The sequence below is a fragment of the Eriocheir sinensis genome, chromosome 4 (genome assembly GCF_024679095.1).
Source record: "Eriocheir sinensis breed Jianghai 21 chromosome 4, ASM2467909v1, whole genome shotgun sequence".
Lineage (NCBI taxonomy): Eukaryota > Metazoa > Arthropoda > Malacostraca > Decapoda > Varunidae > Eriocheir > Eriocheir sinensis.
In genome coordinates this window covers 20,609,244-20,634,294 of record NC_066512.1, presented here as the reverse complement: position 1 = coordinate 20,634,294, position 25,051 = coordinate 20,609,244, and the positions used below count along the sequence as shown (strand labels likewise).

Sequence of the window (25,051 nt, the reverse complement as noted above, 5' to 3'; positions counted from 1 at the left end):
TATATTTGTTTCCGGATGCGTCATGATCATTTACTTATTATGGCATTTGTTTCATCTCAGGTGTGTCTCCAGGAGATTCTCGTAGAGATTGACGAGGACAATTGTCTGCCCGAGACTACGAGAGATGTTATTCTTGACCTCTACGAGAACATGCAGGAGCTCACGCCCTCATTCTCTCCTTCCCCCGCCCTGACCCAGCAGCCTCGGGTCAACTCTCACTCCTCGGGCCCTGACGAGGCTCCAGTTCCTGCCGCAGACGAGAAAAAGGTGACCAGTGCAGACTCTGCTGGCCGTGGAGGCCCCGGCTACGGCTCCAGCAGCGGTGAGGGAAGTATCATCATCACGGGACCGGATCAGACTCCCGAAACAAAGGCAAGCTCCGAGGGGAGAAGCAGCGCAGGGATTCAGAGAGAGCGCAGCCACGGGGCCAGCACCGAGTCGGAGGGTCTGGCAGCCGTGTCCAACCTCCACCACCTCCTGCAGCTGATCGAGGCGGTGCGGAGGAACTCTTGTTACCTGCAGCTGACCATGGCCCAGGCGGCGTCTTTGCTCACCTTCGAGGCGGTGAGAGTGTTCAGCAGTGTCATTCCCTCCGAGCCTCAGCTCAGGAGGAGAATCAACGGCGTCATCAAGAAGTACTTCGAGGAGGTAACTTATTAGCCTTGCAACGGACGGCAATAATGACACGCACCTACAATGGTGTTATACTTTACAAGGACCTTTAGCTAATTTTGCTTCGCATTTTATTATATTTTTGCTTATAAATAATCATGTAAGAGTCATGTTGGTGCTCGCAGAGGAATGCAGGTTGAAAGGCCCAAGAGGACATTAAAGACGGGACGTGACAGGAGAGGTCAAGGTTGCGCGCCGCCATTAGTGATAAGTGTTCTGATGTGTGGTGTTGTGCCGCAGGTGGAGCGAGTCGCCTGGTGGCCCGGCCTGACGGAGGAAGGAAAGAGGACCATGACGCACTTCAGGGAGTACAGCGAGGCCCTCAGGAACATGCAGGTGAGACAATTAACTCATGAAATAAAAAGACTCATAATCAACACATAAAATACAAAAAGACTGAGTGCCAAAGCCTAAGAAAGTAATCAATGAATGTGAGCTATTTTCTTTATACCGTCTAACTCCTCCCCCCCCCCCCCACACACACGCAGTACCCCGAGGGCCTGCCAGCCATCATGTTCACGCAGGCGCACTACGAGGCGCTGCTCAAGCTGGTGCTGACGCTGGAGACGGTGAGCGGGCACGCCGTGGTGACGGGGCCGCCGGGCGTGGGCAAGATGTCCCTGGCGCGCCTGGCAGCCTTCAACACCCGCGCCAGGTGTGTGTGTGTGTGTGTGTTTGCGTGCGTGCGTGCGTGCGAGTATATATGTGTGTGTGTGTGTGTGTGTGTGTGTGTGTGTGGGTGTGTGTGTGTTTTATCATTATTCCTGTTTGTGCATACAAGTCTATCTGATTTCCTTCAACCTTTCAATAAGAGAGAAAACTGAAAATAAAAACTCATTACAAAATCAGAAAGAAATAGTGTAAGGATTTTTTGACAGGAAAAAAACTGTCCTCCGTAGTCAAGTGATTAGCACTTTCGCCTCAACACCTAGAGGTCTCAGGTTCGATTCCCGGGCAGAGTGGAGACGGATGGACAATCTCCTTTAATCCGTGCTCGTTGTCGACCCAACTGTGAATGGGTATCAAGTGTCAATTGGGTGTTGTGTCCCGCCTCCCGGGTGTGTGTGGGTGTGATGTAAGGTTTCAGTCCTGCCGAAAGATCCGTAACTATAAAGCTCGAAGCCCTTTCGGGACACAAACACACACACACACACACACACACACACATTCTCTCTCTTTGGCGTTCCAGAGTGTACTTTCTGGACGACCAGCGGGAGGAGGCGGGGCGGGTGGCGGCCATCAGGGCGGCGGTGCAGGCGTCGGGGGTCGGGGGACGCCGCACCGTCATCCTGCTGCGGCAACACGCCCTCACGCCCGCGCTGCTCGACGTGCTGCACGGCCTCGCCCACACTGGTGAGGAGCGTGTAGTCATGGAAGCTGATGGCGATGCCTTTACACAGTTGATCTACTGATGTACAAGTTGCAACATTCGTTTTCCACAGTGACGACGCAATATGACGTATAAAACCGTCCCAGCAACATTATGTAAACAGATACACACCGGCTTGCCAGTACTTAACTTTGGCTGCCTCCCGCGTACAGGCTGGAGCGAGGGCCTGTGGGATGCTCTGAGGGTGCGGGGGATGCTGGAAGGCATCAGGCAGAAGAGCAGCAAGAGTCCTCGGCCTCAGGAGAATCGTTGGGTGACGTACCTTGAGGAGGAGGAGCTGGCGGCCCTCAAACACCGGCTCGTCACCAACATCAGGAGGAACCTTCACATCATTCTCGTCACACACTCCAGTCAGGTACGTCAACCACAACCCGCCTCATGCTTAGTCGCTGGCGTCCGGGTCGGCATTACTTGACCCGCTACAAAGAGTGTACGACATACCTATTGAAGGATCGTCTCTATTTATTTATCTATCTATCTATTTATCTATCTGTCTATCTATCTATCTATCATAGCCTTAGCAGATGACCAAATCGGATGTTAATTATTTTCATGTAAGAAGATATTAGTTGATTAGACTTTGCTTTCCGGGTGTAGGCGACCGAGGACTGGTGTCGCCGCTACCCGCCGCTACGCAGCCGCTGGGTGTGGGTGCGACTGGATGACTGGGCCAGCGACACCCTGCGAGAGGTGGCCAGACGGATCCTCATACCGGCCGAACTGCCGCCCCACATCATGCACCAGCTGCAGGCCGCCCTCCCAGCCGTGCACCAGGTGAGCTGCGCCTAGGCACTCCCTCCACACACCTGCTAACTCTGTGGGATCAAATATTACATGCACAACTTTAAAAAAAAATGCAAACGGGAAAGTGCTATATCGCATTCTGTGTATGGTAATAATGGTTAGACATGGAGTAACGTGCAGCTACAGGAGGGAACTAAAATGTCCTTCCCGCAGCTACTGAAGAAGGAGGAAGGACTGACGGTGACGGTTGCTGAATTCGTGGAGGCGTGTCGAGTGACGGTGAAGCTGCTGGGCCGGCGCAGGACACAACTGAGGGACTCCCTAGCTCTGTTCAAGGGCGGGATGGACGTGAGTTGCCATATGGCCGACATAAAAACCATATTTGTTATTGCCAGACGCAAACACATGGCAACTGTCGACACACACGCACACACCATCCACTGGAATTAGCGAGAGAGCAGAGTAATGAATGGAGGAAGCTAATGAACGCATCTTATGAATACTACTAAATATTCTTACCGTAAAATTATTATTGATTAAGCACTGTGTCTTCTGAGCAACACGTCATCTCAAGCTTCTCACACTCCGGCCAGAAACTGCAAGAGACGAGTGGGAACGTAGAGGAGCTGAAGGAGGAGCTTTCAGAGTTGGAACCCGAGCTGAAGGCGACGCAGGAGGAGGGGCAGCGGCTCACCCACGCCCTGGCCCAGCAGAGGACACAAGTATCGCAAATCAGGGACCAAATGGTGGCCCTGGAGGAGCGAGTCAAGGTAAATCACTACTATAAAATGTATCGTGAAAAAGTGAATAAGTATCTTCTGCCAACTGAAGCAATCTGTCTTAACCACATCTCACTTTACGTTATTTACAAACTTCTTCACATCCAGTCCATTAGGTTTTCAGACTAAAGTTCGTGTCTTCGTGTGTCCTGCAGGAGAAGTGCGAGGCGGTGGGTGCCCTGAACGAGGAGGTGACGCAGGAGGTGGGCGAGGCGGTGCCGGGATTGGAGACGGCCGAGAAGGCGATCCGAGCCCTCGACAAGAAAGATCTGGTGGAGGTGCGCGTCCTCAACAAGCCGCCAGACCTCGTGCTGCTGGTGATGGAGCCGATCTGCATCCTCACCAACACCAAGTGAGTGTGTATGTGTGTGTGTGTGTGTGTGTGTGTGTGTGTGTGTGTGTGTGTGTGTGTGTGTGTGTGGATAAGATAGTGACGCAAGCATCATTGTCATCATTAGCAACCTCACATAACACCCAAAAAAGCTGCGATGTATTATTAGATTTTTTTTTTTTTATTGATATTTTTGTCATTATTATTGTTATTTTATTATCATGATTAATCGTAAGTGATGAATTACAAAATTATATTAACGTTTTTTTGTTGGTCGTACACAATGAGTACTTAAAAGCCACGAGAAAAATACATGTAAAAAAAAAAGTGCAATGCAGACAAATGAAAATTCTTAAAGTGGTGAATGCAGCCGTGAAGCTTTAAATACGCACACAGGTGAGACGAATCTGCACGTGTCTCTGTGTCACCACCACCACCACCTTGTCGCTCACCTGTTGGCCGCGCCACCCACGTGCGGGGCTGACTGGCGGCGTGCTTGTCCTGCCCCTCCGCCGCCTGTGACTCACTTGGGCGTGCTGCCGTGTGTGTGTGTGTGTGTGTGTGTGTGTGTGTGTGTGTGTGTGTGTGTGTGTGTGTGTGTCCCACGTGGCGCGCCAAAAGGAGCCTCGCGCCGCCGGTCTGTTTGTTTTCCCGTCCGTCATCGTCCGCCTCGGCTCGTGTTGGTCTGCGTGTTTTTATCCCGCCAGGCCTTTGGATGTTATGGGTGGCTGCCGCTGCTGCTGACGATGATAGTGATGATGCTCGCGTCAATCTCTTACCGAGTCAAGAAAGGGACCGTCCAAAAATACTCGAGAAAGAACAAAGGAATACGATCTCGAATGTTTATGTTTATAGGGAGAAAAAATGCAGGTAGCTAAGTCACGTGAATCTTGTTTGTAGTAATGGTGCTTGAAAGCCTTGCCATGTTGCTCTTCTTCTCCCCTTCAATTCTTTCTTTCTTATTTCATTCATTTGTTTATTGACTGATTGATTCTTTTTTCTTATAAATGTCTCCTTCCCTCACACCTTCATTTCATCCCTCCCTCCCATCTTCCTCTTTTCCTCTCTCCTTCCTCTCTTTTTTCCTTTCTCCCTCCTTTCATCTTTCCTTCCATCCTTACTTCGCTATTTACTTCCTTTATTCTTTTTCCTTTATTTCTTCTTCTTTTCCTTCCTCCTCCCTTCCTCCATTCCTTCCATCTTTCCCCACCTTTCTTCTCTCCCCGCGCCAGGCTGGAGTGGGCGGCCATGAAGACGCTGCTCGGGGACCCCAACATGACCAAGCGGCTGCTCGAGGTGGAGAAGGACACCATGAGCGACGCCACGCTCAGGAAGCTGAAGAAATACACGGAGAGCCCCAAGTTCCTGCCCGACGAGGTGAGGGGCGGCGGGTAGCCTTGGGCGGGGAGGGGAAATAAATCTAATGCCGTTTACGTTTACATAGTATTGTGCTTTCAGGGAATCATAAACAAATGCAGTTGTTTTCATTGTTGATCCACGTTTTCCCCTTTTGTCGCCGTTTCGTGCCTCAGGTGGGGAAGGTGTCCAAGCCGTGCCGGCCTCTCTGCGCTTGGCTCAAGGCGCTGGAACATTACGCACAGGTATTGAGGAACGTGGAGCCCAAGAAGATGAGGTGAGAAGCAGGTGCACACGTTGGCTATGACATGATGTCTGATCTTATTTACTGTTGGGGCTGGGAACAACGCACACGCTCACTATACCTCAAAATTACAACTGACACTCCAGGCAGGAAGTTGAAGATGCTGAGTGCATGATTGCCAGCATGTTACATAATGTTCAGTAACTATTACCGTCCCTGGCCAGACTGAGTGAGCTGGAGCGAGAGCTGAGCACCATCCAGCTGGAGCAGCGACAGTTGCAGCAGCAGCTTGGCCAGAACGAACGAGAACTGAGCGAGCTGCAGGCGCGCTACGAGGGCTGCGTGTGCCGGAGGCAGCAGCTGGAGGGCGGCATCAAGCGGGCCTCGGCGCGGCTGCAGCGGTGCACGCGGCTCACCACCGTGCTGGCCGACGAGGACTCCCGCTGGTCCGCCAAGATCAAGGTAAGTCACGGGGCCACGGCCTGGATGGACGGCAGCCAAGGAGAGCAAAGGGCAGTTACGGGTTTAGTAACAATGACAGGAAGAATAGAGGTGACTAAAGAATGCCATATATTTCAACATATATTTGATTAAAGCTTAAATATTGAAATAATTAATGCTTTGTATATTCATGGAATTGAAGGTTGGTGGGTGGACACCCTGGGCGTGAATAATAAGTGTCCAAAGGTGGCAGGTTCCCCTTTAGAGCGGCAGGTAAGGCAGGTGTGTCCTGCAGGTGTTGATGGAGGAGGTGGAGAGCGTGTACGGGGAGTGTACCCTGGGCGGCGTGGCGGTGGCCTACCTGGCGTGCCTCCCGGCGCCTCGCAGGGCCGACCTCCTCCGCCAGACGCTGGCCATCCTCACCGCCGGCTGCATCGTCACGCCAAAGAAATACGAGTGAGAATAGTTTTTTTTATCTTACTGTCGCAATATACGAATTTGTCCATATTGCTTGCCAAATCCATTTACGTATATATCGTACAATTATTTCTTGTTTCACGGCCCATTTTTTGTACATTAGATTGATTGTATTTAGATGAATTACCTTTGCCTGTAAAGTTGTAATATTTGTTTAGACGGTAAATTTAAAAATACTAGACACTGAACATCATAAGACCAACTTGAATGGCCCGTGGACCTGTATGGCTTTATGTGTGGCGGAGGAAGTGCCTTGCACACTTATCAGCAAACAATTTCCTTCTCGTCTTCTCACGTAGCACTTCCTGAAGCTCTCCCCAACATATCCGTGACATTGTAAACAAATGAGTCTCCCTCGTTCTTTATAGATTGCCTCTTCCTTAAATACACCAACATTCTCAACCAATTAATATATGAAACTCAGGGATCCATTAATCTCCAACTTGATGACCCATGCCTCTCAAGACCTCAGTGACCAAATGATCTGTGTGTTTATGAAATAATTTTTCATTTACTTATTCATCTAACTAACTAATAGGGAGCATACAACTGTGGGAGCGTCGCTTCACCCATACTCCCGGTGTTCCTTCAGGGCAAGCTCACATGCAGCTGCCCTTTCCATGCCAAGTCCCTCCCGGCAGAATAGGCTGACTTTCCCCACCCATTCACTATTCACTATTAATGCCCATCACTCTCTGTGCTGTCGCCGCCATCGTCGTCAGCCCACACTGCAGCCTGATGGAGACGCTGAGCACCCCCGAGGTGAGGGAGGAGTGGAGCAAGGCTGACCTCTACCCGGACACCGCGTGCTTCCTGCAGGCCGCCTTCGTCATCTCCGCCGTCAGGAGGACCCTCGTGTTCGACCCTGACTGCACGGTGAGCCAGAGGAAGGAACGGGGAAGGCGGGAGGGGCAGGGCATCGGCAGAAAAGGCTGGAGGGGGACAAAGAGAGCGGGAGGCTTGTTTGGCGTTGCTGAGATGAAATAATATGGGAAAACCATTTGTTTGTTTCTTTGCTTGGTTATTTGTCGGCTTATCGGTCACCTGATTTGTCACGTTTTCATTTATCTTGTCCCCTTGAACGAGAGAGGCTTGGAGGTTATGCATGTTAGGTTAGCTTGTCTCATTGTGTCTCTGGTAAAGTGAAGGACCTAGGCTTTGGAGCTGATAGGTTAGGTTAGGTTAGATTAGGTAAACTTTTCTTCTTGTTTCTGAGGCGAGAGAGGAGTAGGGCTTTAGAGTTATAGGTTAGGTTAGATTAAATTAAGTGAGCTTGTCTTCTTGTTTCTGAGGCGAGAGAGAAGGAGTAGGGCTTTAGAGTTATTAGGTTAGGTTAGGTTAGATTAGGTGAGCTTGTCTTCTTGTTTCTGAGGGGAGAGAGAAGGAGTAGGGCTTTAGAGTTATTAGGTTAGGTTATATTAAATTAGGTGAGCTTGTCTTCTTGTTTCTGAGGCGAGCAAGGAGTAGGGCTTCGAACTCGTTGTAGAAGCATCATAGCACCTCAACGCAACGACGCTCTCCTCCTCCCGGCCAGTGTGTGCGGTGGCTGCGGCGTCTACGGGAGAACATTGCCGGGGGCGTGGCGGTGCTGCACGCTGGGGACGAGGCCCTGCCCGCGCGTGTCCTGGCCGCCGCCCGTGCCCGCCGCCCCGTGATAGTGCTCCACACCCCCGCCACCCTCACCTACAACCTCCGGAAGGTGCTGGAGGTGCCGCCCGTTGTCCAGGTGAGGCAGAGGGGTACTGAAGGGGCTGTCTGAGGTTGGAGTAAAAGCGTTGACTTGTTTGAGGTCTCGGATAGTAAAGCCGAATGATCTTTTCTTGACGGTATAAGAAGGCAGATCATAGGATATACAAAAAAAATATTAACATGAAAATGCCCTAAATATAGATGAAGTAAACTGGAGTTGCCATAAAAGATTGCTAAGTTGTAGGCCAGAAGTAGTTTGACACTCCACGTAGCTCAGGACATTTTATTTTCATGTTTTGTGTGTTTAAGGATGCGTCTTTATCGTATTGTTTGTGCATGTGCAGTGTGACAACTAATTAATTCTCTCTGTTAATTAAATATCTTAGAAGGTAGTTACACGTGCCAGAATAAACAAAAAACAACAAAAAAAAAAAACAGACTCAAGGGCTAATCCAACGGAGATGAACACTGTGGCCACGCGCAGTTATATCATATTCCCCAAGTTCACATTAGTTACCCATTTTAGGTGCCATGCAGAGAAACATTTGAGCATTCCTTTACCCGTACCTGCTGCCCTTGTCAGTCCTCCCGCAGCAGTGTTCCTCCCGCCAGGCCGCCGACGGGGAGCGTGTGGAGGTGACCATTGTGCTGGTGACGGGGAGCTCCGAGCCCAGGCTGCCGCCGGAGCTGTGCGTCCACCTCACCCGTGTGTCCTTCGCCCTGCCGCCCCTGGTGCTGGAAGAACGACTCCTGAAGTAAGAACTGGGAGAAGAGGAGGAGGAGGAGGAGGGGGTGAGGAGGAAGAGGGGGGGAGGAGGAGGAGGGGGAGGAAACAAACTGAAATATGGTTCTTCTATGTAAGGAAATAGGAACGAAGAAAAATCAATATATAGAACAAATAGGAAGAAAATTTAAGTTAGCAACATCAGAAACCCTTACGCATGAGAGAGAGCAAGAGAGGGAGAGAGCGAGAGAAGAGAGAGCAAGAGGAGAGAAAGAGGAGAGAGCAAGGAGGGGGAGAGCAAGAGAATGAGAGAGTGAGAGAAGAGAGAGCAAGAGGAGAGAGAGAAAGAGGAGAGAGCAAGGAGGGGGAGAGCAAGAGAATGAGAGAGCGAGGGAAGAGAGAGCAAGAAGAGAGAGAGAAAGAGGAGAGAGCAAGGAGGGGGAGAGCAAGAGAATGAGAGAGCGAGAGGCGAGAGAGCAAGGGAGAGAGCACTAGGGAGAGGGAGAGTAAGAGGAAAGGGAGGAGCATATGGGGAGAGCAATAGCGAAAGCGAGAGAGATCCCTACATGGCGTTCCTCTATCTCCCTATCCCCTATCCACTATCCCCTATTAGTCACCTCCGCTAGTCTTGGCCTCGTCTTCATTGTTATGGATACCTATGTTGAAGCTTTTCCTGGCTACTCCTATACAGTTAGCGCGCCAAGATCATTCAGCAGTAAAACAAAAAAGATGATTCACCTGTAAAAAAAAGGTTTGTTTAGTCAATGTTGAATCAATAATATTTAGATTAGGGTTCGTGGGGCGACCCTTGATATGCTTTATGGAGCTGGGGATATCCAAGAGGGAATAAATGGTCCGAGAGAGTGAGTGGAAAGAAACGTCCGGCTGCGAGAATGTTTACAAGAGAGGAAACACAAAAATAGTCATCCGTAAGGGGTTCAAGGGAGGGGAAACAAGGTCAGGTGCAGAGAACTATCATCACAGAGCCCGTTCGTTTTTGTTTACGCCCACATACCACAGTAGCCCCCCGTATGGTGCCTCGTACACACACACACACACACACACACACACACACCAAACCAAACAAAGCTGAAAATAACACACCCATCACTCGTCTTCCCTGTTCCCCTTGCCCTCACAGAGACGCTGATAATGACAGTGTGAGGCTTGAATATAACAAAGCAGCACCATTCCCCCCCTCCCGCCCCTACGTACAAAATACTCCTATAGCCAAGGCATTTAACTTCTCTTCTACGTACATCTCGGAATTCGAGTTTCGTGTCACTGAATCAAAACATTATACATATTCAGCTCCGGTGTTTATTTAGTCAGAGGTGGTGTAAATGTGTGTGTGTGTGTGTGTGTGTGTGTGTGTGTGTGTGTTATATCCCCTCCGCTCCGCCTCTCCCCTCCAGTGACGTCCTCAAGATGGAGCGCGAGGACCTGTTCGAGCAGCGCGCCAACCTCATGGCCAGCATCTCGCGGGACCAGAAGGCGCTGACGGCCGTCGACGACAACATCCTCACGAAGCTGACGCAGGCGGCCACGGCGCTACTGGACAACGAGGAGCTCCTGGCCGCCTTCTACGAGGCCAAGGTAACGTCACGGACACGAGGAAAAGGAGAATTTTCTGCTTTAAATGATATTACAAGCACTCTTTAATAGCAGTAGCCATGCCAATGTTTTACCATGTTCATTTTTTTTTCCTGATAGGGTAGGTCCCAATTATATTTTTGACAGGAAATTGACGTTACTTTTCTATATTTTGTTAATGATTTTTTTCTTTTACGTCAGTCCACATCTGCGGAGTTTCGGACGCGGCTGGCGGAGAGTCGGCGGACGCTGCAGAAGATCGGCAACGTGAGGGACAAGTACCGCCCCGTGGCCACCCGCGCCCGCCTCCTCTTCTCCGCCAGCACCGCCCTCAGGAGGCTCAACCCGAACTACGTCTTCTCCCTCCAACACTTCCTCCACGTGAGTCCCCCCTTGGCTCAGTTACTCCACATTGCCAAAACAGTTTCATGTTTTTGCCGCAGGGTTATAATTTTCTACCTCTGTTCCTCCATTGTTGTGCGTCTGTCATGTTCCTCATCAGGGTTGGCCTATCCTTATCGCATCCCCCCTCCCCGCCTCAGCTGTTCTCCGTGTGCATCACCAGCGGGGACAGGACCGAGGCTCTCAGCTTTGACCAGCGCATCGACTCCCTGGTGAAGACCGTGACCCAGCTGGTGGTGACGCACGTGAGCCGCGCCCTCTGCCCCTCCCACCGCCTCGCTTTCACCACCGGCCTCTGCGCCGCTGTCGCTGCTGAGCAGATGACACTGAGGCTTCCCACCTGGAGAGCCATCCTCGACCCCAGCCTCCACGACGAGGTAGGTGTCCAGACCCAAAGAGCGGCTGGGAGACTCACTGACTCGGCCTGAAGGTCAGACGCTTCACCGCGCCGAGCGTTACTCTGGTGTATTCGCTTTGTCGTGATTCTTGAAGTCTTTGGCTCACATGGCCCGAAAAAGGTCAACATGAGCGAGGCAGTAAGCTTTCCATAAGTGGATGAAACCCGGCCAGGCCCCGACCACCGGGCACAGCCCCGCGTGAGGCGTGCTGTCTGCTCCCTGACTGTGATTGCCATGCCCAAGCTGTAAGGATGTGGGGAATGTGAAATTATTTATCTTGCAATCCACACTTTCTCGATAATTTCCCTTAGTACTTAGAATTTGCCTAATCTAACAAAATTATTTCACATCCTTACATCTTTATATAAATCTGCCCAATTTATATAGTTAGATTTTGAGTATATTTTATCCAGTAATTGCTTTTTTTTAATATTAAAGTAGTTTGGAATTGTAGTTATGCCTATAAAATAATTTATGTTTATAGCCCAGCCTTCCATTGCTTGTGCTGCTGTAGACGTGAAGTGATGTGTAATGTGTTTCTTTGATTGCTAAATCTAAATACCAGAGCTTCCCGCAGCCTAAAGTATGCAGCTGTCTCATCCTCGCTCCACTGTTCATCTTCTTGTTCAACCAAAATACGTTGTAGAACTTTTCTACTTTTACCCCCCGCCCATCCCCATCCTTCCCCCGCGACTATCCTTTCCCTGCTAACGAGCCCCTGCTGGTAACACTGGGCAGGCCGCCCTGCTGAAGGCCGTGGTGGCTCAGGAAGGCGAGTTCGACGCCATAGCCAGTGACCTGCTGCGGGGAGTCCGCCTCCACCTCATCCTTCACGACTTGGTCACGGTAGGATCTTCTAGCGGTCTGGAGACTGGAGGAGTGTTGTGAGACTCTGGTAACACTGCATGGCGAGGGTCGCCGCGCCTCTCACGGCTCAGGCACCTCCATATGTTCTGCAATATGCATCAATGTTGTTAAGCAGGATCTAGATTAGTTAATCTTCTCAGTGTCTTATCAAATGTTAGAAAAATCTTGCCATAAAATAGATAACTGAATTTCAGACAACTGTTTTTACTGAAAGATATAGTTCAACTTAGCCAGCTTGAAGTTAAATCTCAGCCATTTTTAAAAGCAACTTTCATCAGCTTTGTAGACTAGTGTGACAATGCCGCGGGTGGGCCGCAGGAGGGAGGAGGCCCGCCCGCCGCCTGGTGAGGCGCATTGTGACCTGTTGTGCCCCGCAGGACGTGGGGCTGAGCGGGAGTCGCGGCGTGCCCGAGGCGCCGCGGGGGAGGATCTCGGACTTCAACGCCCTCATGTTGCTGCGGATAGCAAAGCCTCGCCTGGTGAGTGGCGGCGATTGAAACAAAGAGCACGCGCGCACCTGAGCCTTTGTGGGTTGCATTTTTTTTTTTTTTTGGCGTGTTTTGGTGGGAGTGGAAGGAGCCTTTATAAAATTTAGAGTTGGATCTTGTGGTCTTGCAGCAATTTTTTTTTTTATATCTTCATGATATTGATCATTTCCACGTTTCTTCTCATCTTCCTAACCTTCCTCCTGGCGCAGCTGGTGGCGGGTGCGAGGGAGGTGGTGAACACCATGCTGGGCGACCCCTCGCTCCTGCGGCCTGACCTCTCCCTGGCCAGGATGTGAGTCTTCCCTGAACGTTGCCACAGCTTGACAGACAATGAAACTGTAATTCATTAATTCACACAAAAACTTAATCGTAAAAAAAACTGCGACACGTGCATGACCTCAAAGCAGAATCAGAGCGACATTAACTACCAAAGAGTAACGGTGACACAAAGCCAGGTCTGCAAATAACGCTAAATTACTAAAAACTGGGACACTTATGATACCCAACCGCTTGTACTTTATTATTACGTCTCCGGGCTCAGGCTGGGGCAGGAGGAACGCAAGCAGCCCATCCTGGTGTGGGCGGACTATGGGCGGGATGTGGGCGAGGAGATGGTGGCGGCCGCCCAGACCCGCGGGCACGCCGGCATCACGCGCGTCATCACGGCGCCGACACGCACCAAGGTAACGCGTGACTCCCCCCTCCCTCCCTCCTCCCCCGCCCTCCCTCCCTTCCCCTGTTGCTCCCTCATCCCCCTCTTTCCCTCCCTCACTCCCGTCTTTCCCTCCCTTAGCCTCCTCTCTCCCTCCCTCACCACTATCTCCCTCCCTCATCCCCCTTCCATTCATCCCTCATCTTTTCTCCCTCTGTCATAACTTTACCTCATCCTATTATATGTAAGTTTTCTTCATATGACGCCCCGTTGTTGATGAGAAGTAGGAGAAGTTAGAAGAAGAGTAGAAGTAGCAAGAAGAAGGAAAGGAGGAGGAGGAGGAAGAGCAAGAATAGGAGAAGGGGGAAAGTAGGTGAAGGAGGAGAAAGAAAAAGAGAAAGAAAAAGAAACTGAGATTGCGAGGTGGAAGAAGCAAACGAAGGAGAGGTGGAGGGAGGGGAGGAGCCTTACCTTGATGCACCTGTTCCCCGCGCAGGAGGAGCCCGGCGCGGGGGAGGTGGGGACGCCGCCCCTCGCCGCCATGTTGGGGACCGTCGTGCAGCAAGGAGGCTGGGTACTCGTGCAGGTGAGGGGTAGGGGGGGTGTCAGTCTCTCTCTCATTTTTTTTCTCTATTTCTTTCTTTTTTCTTTCTTTTTTCTTTCTTTTCTCTCTCTCTCTCTCTCTCTCTCTCTCTCTCTCTCTCTCTCTCTCTCTCTCTCTCTCTCTCTCTCTCTCTCTCTCTCTCTCTCTCACACACACAAACACAAACACAAACACACACAAACACAAACACGATATTCCCGTCAGGTGAATGATGCTCCTCTTGCCGATATAAAGTTTATCTCTCATGACAGAAATATGCCTTTTAACTTTTTTTTTCTTCCGTATGTGTGTGTGTGTGTGTGTGTTGCAGGGCGCTGATTCACCTGAAGTGCTGCCAACGCTCCTCGGCGCCATGACTTCCCTCGAGTCCCCAGATGTCAAGGTTGGTGCAAGGGGAAGCGAGGGATTAAGGGAAGGAACGCTGAGGGGAGGGAGGGGGGGAATGCAAGGTAAGAGGGAGAGGATAGACAAGGAAAGCATCGAGGCAGGGGAACAGGACACAGAGAGGGAGATGCTATTGTAAAGTGAAAGGATAGGAAAGACAGCACGGTAATGGGACAAGCTAAGAACGGAGAGTAAGTAAGGCTGTCAGGTTGAGGAAAAGGATAGATAATGGGAGGGTAGGAGACATAGCGAGGGGTGTAAGTTTAAGATGAATGGGTTAGACAGGAAAGGAATGGGTTACGGGGAAAGGAGAATGATGGAGGAGATCTATTTTAATGAGGGATGAGGCTGGGATAGCAGGGTAGGGGCAAGGCAAGGAGGGAAGGGTGTAAGACTGTATGGTGTTAGGGCGAAGTGACGGGAAGAGAGGATGGGATAGCAGGGTAGGGGGACAAGGGAAGGAGGGAGGGGTGTAAGGCTGCATGGTATTGGGGTAGAGCGATGGAGAGAGACTGGGATAGGAGGGTAAGGGGACAAGGGAAGGAGGGAGGGGTGTATGCCTGTATGGTATTGGGATAGAGTGAAAGGGAAAGAGGATGGGATAGCAGGGTACGGGGGACAAGGGAAGGAGGGAGGGGTGTATGCCTGTATGGTATTGGGATAGAGTGAAGGGGAAAGAGACTGGGATAGCAGGGTACGGGGGCCAAGGGAAGGAGGGAGGGGTGTAAGGCTGTATGGTGATGGGATAGAGTGATGGAGAAAGAGGCTGGGATAGCAGGTAGGGGACAAGGGAAGGAGGGAGGGGCGTACGGTTATATGGTTTTGGGGTAGAGTGACGGGAAGAGAGGCTGGGATAGGAAGGTAAGGGGACAAGGTAAGGAGGGAGGGGTGTGAGGTGGTATGGTGTTAGGCGGAGTGACGGGCAGACAGCACAAGGTTGGGAGAGGAGGCACAAAGACGTAACAAAGAAGAGGTTATATATAAGCACTAAACAAACTAGGTCACCACACACCTTACAAAGCGTGTTGACTCATTTCTCCCTCAGTGTTATTCATATAGAAATTTACCTCAACACACCTGTGAAGTCTTAATCTCGATAATAAGATAGTTGTTGACAGTTGTGAATGTTAATATAATTTAATCGGCTTACACAATACACAAATGCACGTGTCTAGAATCAGAGCACAAGGCTGACTAACAGGACCTTTTTTTTTCATTTTTTCAAAAGTAAAAATCTGTCAACTAAGAAACCTTGAGACGCACGAACACCTTGGCTGTCTGCTCCCCGTGACCCCGTTCCTGATTTACCTTTCCCTACCTATCCCACTTCTCTTTTCCTTCCCCTTTCCTTCCCCTTTCCCTTCCTCCCGTAGGTACACGAGGACTTCAGGTTGGTGGTGTCCGTCGCGGTGGACAGGGTGGCCCCCACAGACCTCACCCTGCTGGCCCGCCCGCTCTTCGCCCCGCCGTCGCCCACCCTGCCCGCCACCCTCGCCGCCGTCGCCGCCCTCTTCAGCCACCACGACTACTACCATCACTGTGAGTTGCTCCTCTTCCGTCCCCAAGAAAATACAGCGTGAATGTTTCCTATCGTTGGGTTACTGATAATTTTATGTGGCGCTCCGTGTATTACTCTCGGTTCGAGGTATTTGCAGAGGACAGGAACAAAACGGATAAGTCGAGTTAACTATCGGGCTGATGCTTTAGTGTCCATCGATGCACACCGTCCCTCGGAATGAATGTCCTCAAAAAGGCCGCTGCGTGGCTGGGCACGAGATGTCAAACAACGTGACTGAAGGTGTTCACTGAGGAATTTTAGAAACCTCAGGCGCACTCAACGACAGACGCGAGTGCATAAGAACAAATATGAATCTGAGAGACAGCCGGGCTTTATGGTGTTTACCTCCGGCGGCTGCTTAAAAGGAAGGAATGCGGCTTCCCGTGACGCGAGTCTTTTCCCTTCCAGAACAAGCAAACCATCGTGCAAAATAGTTATTGTCTCCTGCCGGAAAGAGAATAAATCGTCAGGATGAAAATGTACGAAAACTTAAACTGCGCTACACCCACACTCCCTTTACATGGAAGTGTTTACACTCGTCCTTCAGTTTATCTTGGTGGCGCTTTAAACGCCTGGCAGGTGATGGCGTGACGAGGTGTGTGTCCGTCTTCCCGCCGCCATCAGCCAGCCGCGGACGACAGGTGGCTGCTCGCTCGCCCAAACACCTTCCCTCGCCCTGCCTCACGCGCCTCCACACCTGCAGAAACACCGCACTAATGAGTCGACAAGGAAAGCGATCAATGACTAGGACAAAAATTTCTTGGCGCGGAAAAGTCTGCAACATACTATTAAACACATGTAGAGGTGCTGCTTGGCTCTTCAATCTTTGCAGGAGCTTCACAAAGGCGTGGATAACAGAGAAATGACCGAGCCTTTCCTTGCCTCCCACATCTACAACACAAGCTTCTTAGCAAACCTGAATATTCCTAATTGTTTTCTCATTCAATTACTATCTTTGCACGAGTTCTCTAATGAAAGAAAATTAGTTTACCAAGGCTTGTGGGATTAATACATATCAAATTTCATCATCAAATGCTTCAAAATCAAAACTACAAATGAAATAAAATAAAAGTCCACATGAACTCCTAAACCAACTGAAGGCTCTGAACTGTTTGGCATTTGACCTTTTATCTTATTACGAATAAATAATGTTTCTTTAAAAGTTTACCGAGTCCTGCCGTGCCTCCTACAGACCTCGGAAGCGGGTGGCGGCGGGCGGCGTGGCAGGTGGCGGCTACTCACGCCATCCTCACGGTCAACCGGCAATGGCAGGGGCGCCCCATCCTCTCGCCGCGCCCCCCGGCCTCCCTCACGCCCAGGACACAGGTGGCTTGCGAGGAGCGGTCCGTCACCTCCTCCACTGCGTCAGGGGCTGGTGAGGATGCCGAGGATGAGGAGGAAGAGGAGGAGGAGGAGAAAGGAGGAGGAGCGGGGCCTCAGAAGAGCCTCAACGGCCACCTGAGCCTGTCGATGGTGAGCCTGACCCTCGCTAGCCTCGCCAAGCTGTCCCTGCGCTGGCCCCTCGACGACCCCACCCTCGTCGCCTTCCTCGGTGGGTGAGAGAGAGAGAGAGAGAGAGAGAGAGAGAGAGAGAGAGAGAGAGAGAGAGAGAGAGAGAGAGATGTAGGTCACGGAAAAATTAAATATGTGAATAGAAAAGCAGACGTGAGCATTGCGAAAGGAAGGGAGAGCGGAAGGGAGCGAGGGAGGGAGGAAGGGAGAGAACTATTTATGGACAGAGTTAAATGAAGCTGAAGTGGTATTACGTACATGTGTGTGTGTGTGTGTGTGTGTGTGTGTGTGTGTGTGTGTGTGTAATTGCGCATTGCATAATCAACCCATAAACTATTCTTATATGTAAGTTTCATAAATGAATTGCAATGCACGATCAATATACCTGTCTATCAGTCTTCTTATCTATCTGTTTATCTATCGATCTAGCTATTCATCGGTCATACTATCTAGGCCTCTATTTATGTGTGGGAGGGTATCTGGACACCTCTCCTCCCGAAATTGGCCTCTCTTTCGGCCACCTCTTTGGATTCTTTTTGGGAGCAGCGAGTAGCGGGCTTTTTTTTATTATTGTTTACTTTTTTTGTGCCCTTGAGCAAAAAAAAAAAAAAAAAGTACGAGCATTTGCGTGTTATTTATGTGTGTGTTTGTTTGTGTGTTGCGTGCGGCAGATGTGGTGTACGGGCGGCGCAGACTGTGGCGGCGGCCGGTGGTCAGCCTGCCGCGGGAGGTGGGTTTGGTGTCGAAGGAGGCGGCCCTCAGCATCGTGGCCTCACACCTCACCGCCTGCCTCTCAGACCTCCACAACACCACGCTGGTAGGTCACTCAGCACCCCCACGGCAGACACAGGACCAGCGTTGCCAAATTGTCGTACTCTGAACACTGCATTTATCATTTTTAGGCTCGAAGACTGCCGCAACCACACAAACAACGATAGAACATTAAAGTTAGAGTTAAAACTGCTATTTATTGCTGCTTTTTGTGTTTTTTGCTATAGTTATTGGTCAGAAACTACGACAATGCAATGCGATGAGTACGATAATTTGGCAACGCTGCACAGGACAGCCACAGCATCGCCACACTACAAGCTCATCCACCAGCCTTTCCTCGTATTACTAAACATTTCGTCGCCCAAGTTCACAGATTTGACAAGGCTTTCGTAGGTGTTTGGGGCATTTCCAGGAGTAGTTTTATGGCCCTGGTGGTAGTTTGACCCTTCTTCAGTACCATGGACCTAAAGAAACACATATTTGACAAGGCTTTCGTAGGTGTTTGGGGCATTTCCAGGAGTAGTTTTATGGCCCTGGTGGTAGTTTGACCCTTCTTATGTACCATGAACCGAAAAGAACACACATTAGAATTCATTTGATCCCTTCTTTGACCTTTAGAAATAGCTGATGTGAGAAGCTGAGTGTCTTGTAAAACCGGCCATGTGGTGTCTTGTGTTTGGGAGTCATTCAGGGATAGTCAGGGACGCTTGTTGTTTTGATTTGTGTTTAAAGCTTGTTGTACAGTGGGGGGAGTGTTAGTTCTTGTTAGGAGAGTGTAAAGGTATTGGGAGACGGAGGATTATAAAAAGGCAACGATAAGGACGAGACGAGGAAGAGTAAGTAAGAAATCGAGGCTCAAGAAATTAACTCGAAGGTAAAAGCATTGAGATTAGGAAAATGAATAGGAGGAGGGAAAAAATGAGATAGGAAAGGAAAGTTACAGGGGCAGAAAGAAGAGATAAAGGAGAAGAGGAAGAACGAGGAGAACAAAAGGAGGAGAGGAATAGGAGGTGGAGAATGAGAAAGGAAAGCAAAGTTACAGGGACAGAAAGAAGAGCTAAAGATGGGGAAGAGGAAGAACGAGGAGAACAAAAGGAGGAAGAGGAATAGGAGGGAAAAAATGTGAAAGGAAAGTTACAGGGACAGAAAGAAGAGATAAAGATGAAGAAGAGGAAGAAGAAGGAGAACAAAAGGAGGAAGAGGAATAGGAGGTGAATAATGAGAAAAGAAAGCAAAGTTACAGGGACAGAATACATAGGAATACATAGGAAGAACAGACACCAGAAGACCTGTCGGTCTATGGCGAGGGTGTCTGTTTACTACCGCTACTACTAGTAATCTACGTGTGGTAGGACAGGACAGAATAGATGAAGGCTCCTCCCCACCCACCTCTCCCTCCGGCAACGTGCCGGCAGGAAATAGTTAGAAGAGAACACTATGTGCCTTCAAGGAAGAAAGGGACATGGACATTTTACAGTAAAGAGAGAAATAAGAGGAAATTACTACCCTAAACTTACGCTACTGGTGACCTAAGCTGTGGGGGAAACTAATGTCTTCAGGTTGTACTCGTGCTGCAGGCTGCCTGAGACAAACGAAAAAGGGTCAGTAAACAGTGTATGGAGTTGAATCATAAAAAAAATAATAAATAAATAAATAAAAGCTAGTATTAAATTGGACTGCTCACGATGGGGTGAGATGTAGTTTCAAGGGTTACCGGTAGAGGCTTGATCCTCGTTTACCTTCGGTACAGGGGTACGCTCCAGTATCCTGTTAACCTTACTGTTCCCACACCTCACTGCCTGAAACATATGAAAAAGGGTCAGTAAAATCTTATATCCCTGAAATACTTATCCAATGAAGACTTGAAGCTATTAATACTCTGTGCGCTAACTACTGACGGTGGGAGTCTATTCCAGTGATCGACGACTTTATTATTGAAATAACTTCTGCGCGCTAATGTGTTACATCGGTTTCCCTTTAACTTCATACCGTTGCTGCGTGTTATTGTGTTGGTGTCTCTCTGAAATAGACTATCTGGGTTAATGTTGTCGAATCTATTAAGGATTTTTAACACTTCAATTAAGTCCCCTCTTACTCTTCGCTTCTTTAAAGAAAACATATCTAAACGCTTTAAACGCTCGTCATACGTCAAGTTACGGAGCGCTGGAATTTGTTTGGTTGCTCGTCGCTGTATCCTTTCTAGCAAAACTTGATCTTTGATATAATTCGGTGACCAGAACTGAACGGCGTATTCTATGTGTGGTCTTACAAATGCTAAATATAATCTCTTCATAAGTTCGGGTGATTTATAATCAAAGTTTCTTGAGATTAATCCCAACATCATATTGGCTTTTTTACTCGCTGCAGAACATTGATCACTCATTTTAAGTGTTACTGATAATGACACCAAGATCTTTTTCTTGTTTTACTTCGCTGAGCTCATGTCCTTGAAGCTGATATTTAAAGTTAGGATTTTTTTCACCTATGTGCATTACTTTACATTTATCTACGTTGAAACACATTTGCCATTTTTCGCTCCAGTCGGCAATTTTTACTGTTCGTTACCGTACCTCCTAATTTGGTGTCGTCGACGAATTTGGCTACTTTTGACAGGATATCAGTCTCTAAATCGTTCACGTAAATTATGAATAGTGTTGGCCCCAGGACCGAACCTTAGGGGCACGCCACTGGTTACGGGTTGCCAGTCGGATGCTTCACCATTAAGAACTACACGCTGTTCTCTGTCGGTGAGCCAGTCATGAATCCACGCACATAGATGGTCATTAATACCGTGGGAACGCAGTTTTGAAATAAGCCTAACGTGGGGAACTTTATCAAACGCTTTCTGAAAGTCTAGGTAAATTACGTCATATGGGGCTCGGGTGTCCCAACTTGAATAAACGTCATTGAAAAAAGTTAATAAGTTGGTAAGGCAAGATCGATTTCTACGAAATCCATGCTAATTATCAGTTATCAAATAATTTGTTTCGAGGAAAGTGATCATTTTATCCCTGATTATTTTTTCGAATAATTTAATTAGGAGAGAATTTAATTAGAAGAGGATTTGATTAGAAGAGATAAAGAAGAAGATGACGGAGAAAGAACCAGGAGGCGGAGGAGGAGGAGGAGGAGGTTAAGAAACACGAAGTCTACACAGGATGATAAACCAACAAGCTCACATTAACAACCTTCTCTCCCCTCTCTCCCGCAGGACGTGGAGTACCGAGCCTTCCAGGTGGATTTGAAGGTCATCGCGGAGGACATCTTCCCTGAGGAGCCTCACGTGGCAGAGGAGTGAGGCGGCGGAGTGGAGAGTCCTGGTGGAGGGGCCTGAGTATAGTGAGTCCAGGAACCGAGGCGACTCACAAAAGTTTAGTTACTCATCCTGACGCTGGAGACAGAAAGAAATGAGCATCACCTTGGCGTAGAAAACATAGCGAAAATTTGATGGAGTTGAAACGCAAAATACCGTGGGCTGAAAAACTTAAACAGACTGTATAAGACACCATTAATAGTTATGTGTGACGTTGAAAAAAAGACGGGAAGAGGCTAAAAAAGATGAGACTGGTGTGCTTGATCAAATGGAAAACTTAAACAAACAAACAATTTCTATACACCGGGATTGCTTCTGAGTGTGATGTTTGAAAGAAAAAAAAACGGGAAGAGACTAAAACGTAAAACTCTGATATGCTTGATTAAATAACAATACACATTAGCGAAACGTTGTACTTTAGATATCATAATAAGTGTTACTGAATTGACGTCATAGATACATAGAAAAACATAAAGATAAACAGCCCCAAGTGAGTCAACGGCTTATTTGGGTCATCTTTAGGACAGACGGACGTGAATGTTACCTGTACGGGCGGGTAATCATCGAGGAAGCCAGGTGAGGTGGCAAGGGCAGGCAGGTTAGCACGGCACACCCACCCACCCACACACACACACACACACACACACACACACACCTGAAGGCCGCTATGCAAGTTAATTCTCCTCACAAACTGGCCACTTTTGCCTCATAACCTCGCTCGTTAAGTTGCCGTGTTTACTGCAGCGTTTGTAGCAGCGGGTGTTGATGGCTGGCTACTGTCCCGCCCCTCCCCTGCCCCCCAAGCCCTGCCATGCTAACCCTGCAGCCTCCAATATTCCTCTCCACCCTTTCCCTGCCGCCCCTGCTCCGTCGTGCCCACCGTAACATCCGCTTCCCCTTCGCTTCTCACCTCCACTTACATTCGGCTTCCCAAAACTCCAGCTTACAGTTTCAAGGTCCCCCAGCGTGTTCGGAAGATTAATCATCCTTGAGTGAACCATCTTTCCCTCAGTAACGCACCTTTCCCTCGGCTGGGGAGTGAGAGGAACAGCCACGCACGCCTCGAGGAAAGACTCGCACCGTTGCCAGGTTATCGTACTCAGAGCATAGTATTTACCGGTTTCTGACGCCTAACTATTGCCAAGAAACATCAGGATCTAACTCTTTTAACGATAACTATAAATGAGTTTCGTTATTGGAGCCCAGAAAACAGTTTGGGGTTTGGAAGTCGGGAAATATAAGCGGTTGAGTACGACAATCTGGTAACGTTGAAGGAGAGGCGATGTTAAAGAATCCGTAAGATGTTCAGCCAGAAACTATTGATGTTAAGCAAAGTTACATTTACCCCGAGGCCATCCCTGCCAACTCCCCCCAACGTTAGTTTTCATTGATGTAAACTGGTAAACCGAATTTATCCTCAGGTGTTTTCTCAAGCATGCAGATATACCCTCGCCCCACCATGCAAAGCCACTCCCTCCCTCCCCTCCCTTCCCCTCTTCGTAAATACACTCCTCCCCCTCCTCGGGCCTCCAGATATAAACAGTGTCATATCTGTGTACCGAAGCGCCACTCGTTGAAGCCATTGAATACATGATTTGCCACATGTATCATCCACCCCTCTGCGATACGTGGTGAGGGAGCGAGCCTGTCCACGCCGCCAAGGACAACCTGCCGGTGAGTGGAAGGCCTCAGCAAGAAGACTCAAGCAGATCGAGTGGGAAGAGGGAAGAGGAGAGAAAGATGAAGAGCCCCGAGGAATATTGATTAGAGGCTTCACATGTAAGACGACTTAAACAAACTGCACCAAGACACCGGTAATAATTCTAAAGGTAACGTTTGAAAGAAAAAAAAAGACGGCAAGAGGCTAAAACATGAGACTTTAGTGTGTTTAAGGCTTACAACTAATACCCGTGACTTCTCAAGGTCGGGGTGGGGAGGGGCTGAGAGGGAGGGGCAGAGAGTCAGACAGGTTCCCTCGCGGCCACTCAGAGCAGCCGCGTTATGTTCTGGTAAAAATAAAAGCTGGCGTGTGGCGGGGTAAACAGCCAGTACTGCCCGTAACGTAAACATTTACAGTGGTGGCCGGGGAAACAGACGGAGGAGTGGCGGTGTGGTGGCCGTGATGAGTGTGGTAGTCGGCTGCCTCTCCTGACCTACCTACCGCTGGAAACTAACTGCAACCGTGAAGTGATATGAAAAAGAAACCCTCTAAGCCATGGTAATATAGAAGAAAAAGTCTTACACAAATCTGACAACAAATACGGACTAGCAGCGTCGTTGAAAAGCCTCTATCCCGCAGTGCTACTAATGCTTCTACTACTACGACGACGAATTCTTCCTCTGCTACTGCTGCCGCTGCTACATAAGGACAGGCACATCAAGGTAAGCAGGTCGCTGTGTTGCCTGCTGCAGAACGTTACCACTGGCCTGCATCTGAGGGGAGGCGAGGCCGAGGCGTTCGTTTCGTCGCAGTGAGTCCTCCAAGTTTAGCTCTTGAGGCGGAGGTTGGCAGGTGCTTCATTATCGGAAGGGAAAGGGAAGTGAACCAAACTCTCCAGGTGATTGTTTTAGGCTCCAAGCACGCATAGATTACCTGAAGAAGGAAGAGATGAGCGTCAATTCGAGTGCGTGTCATCGGTGGTGGAGGTGAAGACACGGGCACCGGTAGTGTCTGCATCGCGGCAACCCTCACCGCGGCCAGGTTCATCACTCCTCGACCGACACTCCCTCCCACCCCCGCCCTCTCCTCTCGTCTCTGTACCTCCTCTCCCTTCCCCTTATCTCCCCCGGCAACCCTTCTTTCCCCAACTCCTCTCTTCCCCATGTTTGTTGAGGTAAAAGATCTTTATAGAAATTATTGTTTACACACTTGCCCCCATAAATCTTCTCGTAACCTCTTAATCATATATGAAATCTGAATATTATCTTTTCCGCTCTTCTTCGAGACACGAAAAAGACTTAACCAAAAAGATCTGAGTGAAGACACCACGAGATCGAATAAACATACAAAAACGTAATCACGACAGATAATTGAATATAATCAGCGACTCAAGATTAAAGTTAACTGAATCAACGCAGAGAGGGAAAAAATGATAAGAGGGACGGGGCACATCTGAGGAAGATTTTTGATGTGGGTGGCACGAGACCTGAAATAGCTCGGCCTCCGCTCCTCCCGAACAGTGCGGCGCAGATCCCCACTCAGGAGGTTGCCCGTCTGCGCCCCACACCTGGCCCTCCCGCCGCTCACTCCACGGCCGCGCGAGGAGGTGACGAGAAGCAGTACTTGTCGGGGACGGCCTAAGCAAATACATCAGATGTGCCGCCAGCAAACAAAAAAACAGAAACAAGGCAGCCACTCCCTGTGATCTGGCGTGTGTTATGAAGCCTCGGCCACCACCCAGCTAGAGGGAGACGCCGCCGATGCTGCTGCTGCTGATGGAGTGTTCATGCCGACGGGGCGGCAGCGTGTGGAGGGCTGTGGAATGCCAGTGGTTTAGATAAATTACCTGGAAGTGAGGTGTGTTTGGGCCCCTTGGCAGGAGGTGACAGCCGCATAATATATCAGCGGCCTTGGTCTTGTCGAGGAAAATGTTGCTTGAAGTTTTGATGAATCGTGAGCCCCTTGCTTGCTTTTGAAAAGCAAAAGAAAAATAAAGAAAGAA

The 25,051-nt window shown here is 49.4% G+C and overlaps 1 protein-coding gene across 1 annotated transcript; it reads left to right on the top strand.

Moving 5' to 3' along the window:
* The first annotated feature begins 15 nt into the window (after nucleotides 1–15).
* LOC127009765 (dynein axonemal heavy chain 6-like) lies at nucleotides 16–23,178 on the top strand. Its single transcript, XM_050883141.1, has 29 exons — nucleotides 16–648; nucleotides 913–1,008; nucleotides 1,161–1,327; nucleotides 1,862–2,025; nucleotides 2,215–2,417; nucleotides 2,660–2,836; nucleotides 3,020–3,154; nucleotides 3,400–3,576; nucleotides 3,741–3,937; nucleotides 5,149–5,293; nucleotides 5,449–5,549; nucleotides 5,741–5,978; nucleotides 6,253–6,413; nucleotides 7,157–7,310; nucleotides 7,969–8,160; nucleotides 8,736–8,878; nucleotides 10,263–10,443; nucleotides 10,642–10,821; nucleotides 10,983–11,219; nucleotides 11,979–12,086; nucleotides 12,485–12,586; nucleotides 12,805–12,887; nucleotides 13,137–13,278; nucleotides 13,744–13,833; nucleotides 14,162–14,233; nucleotides 15,609–15,774; nucleotides 16,986–17,345; nucleotides 17,977–18,122; nucleotides 21,288–23,178. The coding sequence occupies exons 1-29, from the start codon at nucleotides 16–18 to the stop codon at nucleotides 21,372–21,374; spliced, it is 5,037 nt and encodes a 1,678-aa protein (XP_050739098.1). The 3' UTR covers nucleotides 21,375–23,178.
* Nucleotides 23,179–25,051: the final 1,873 nt, after the last annotated feature.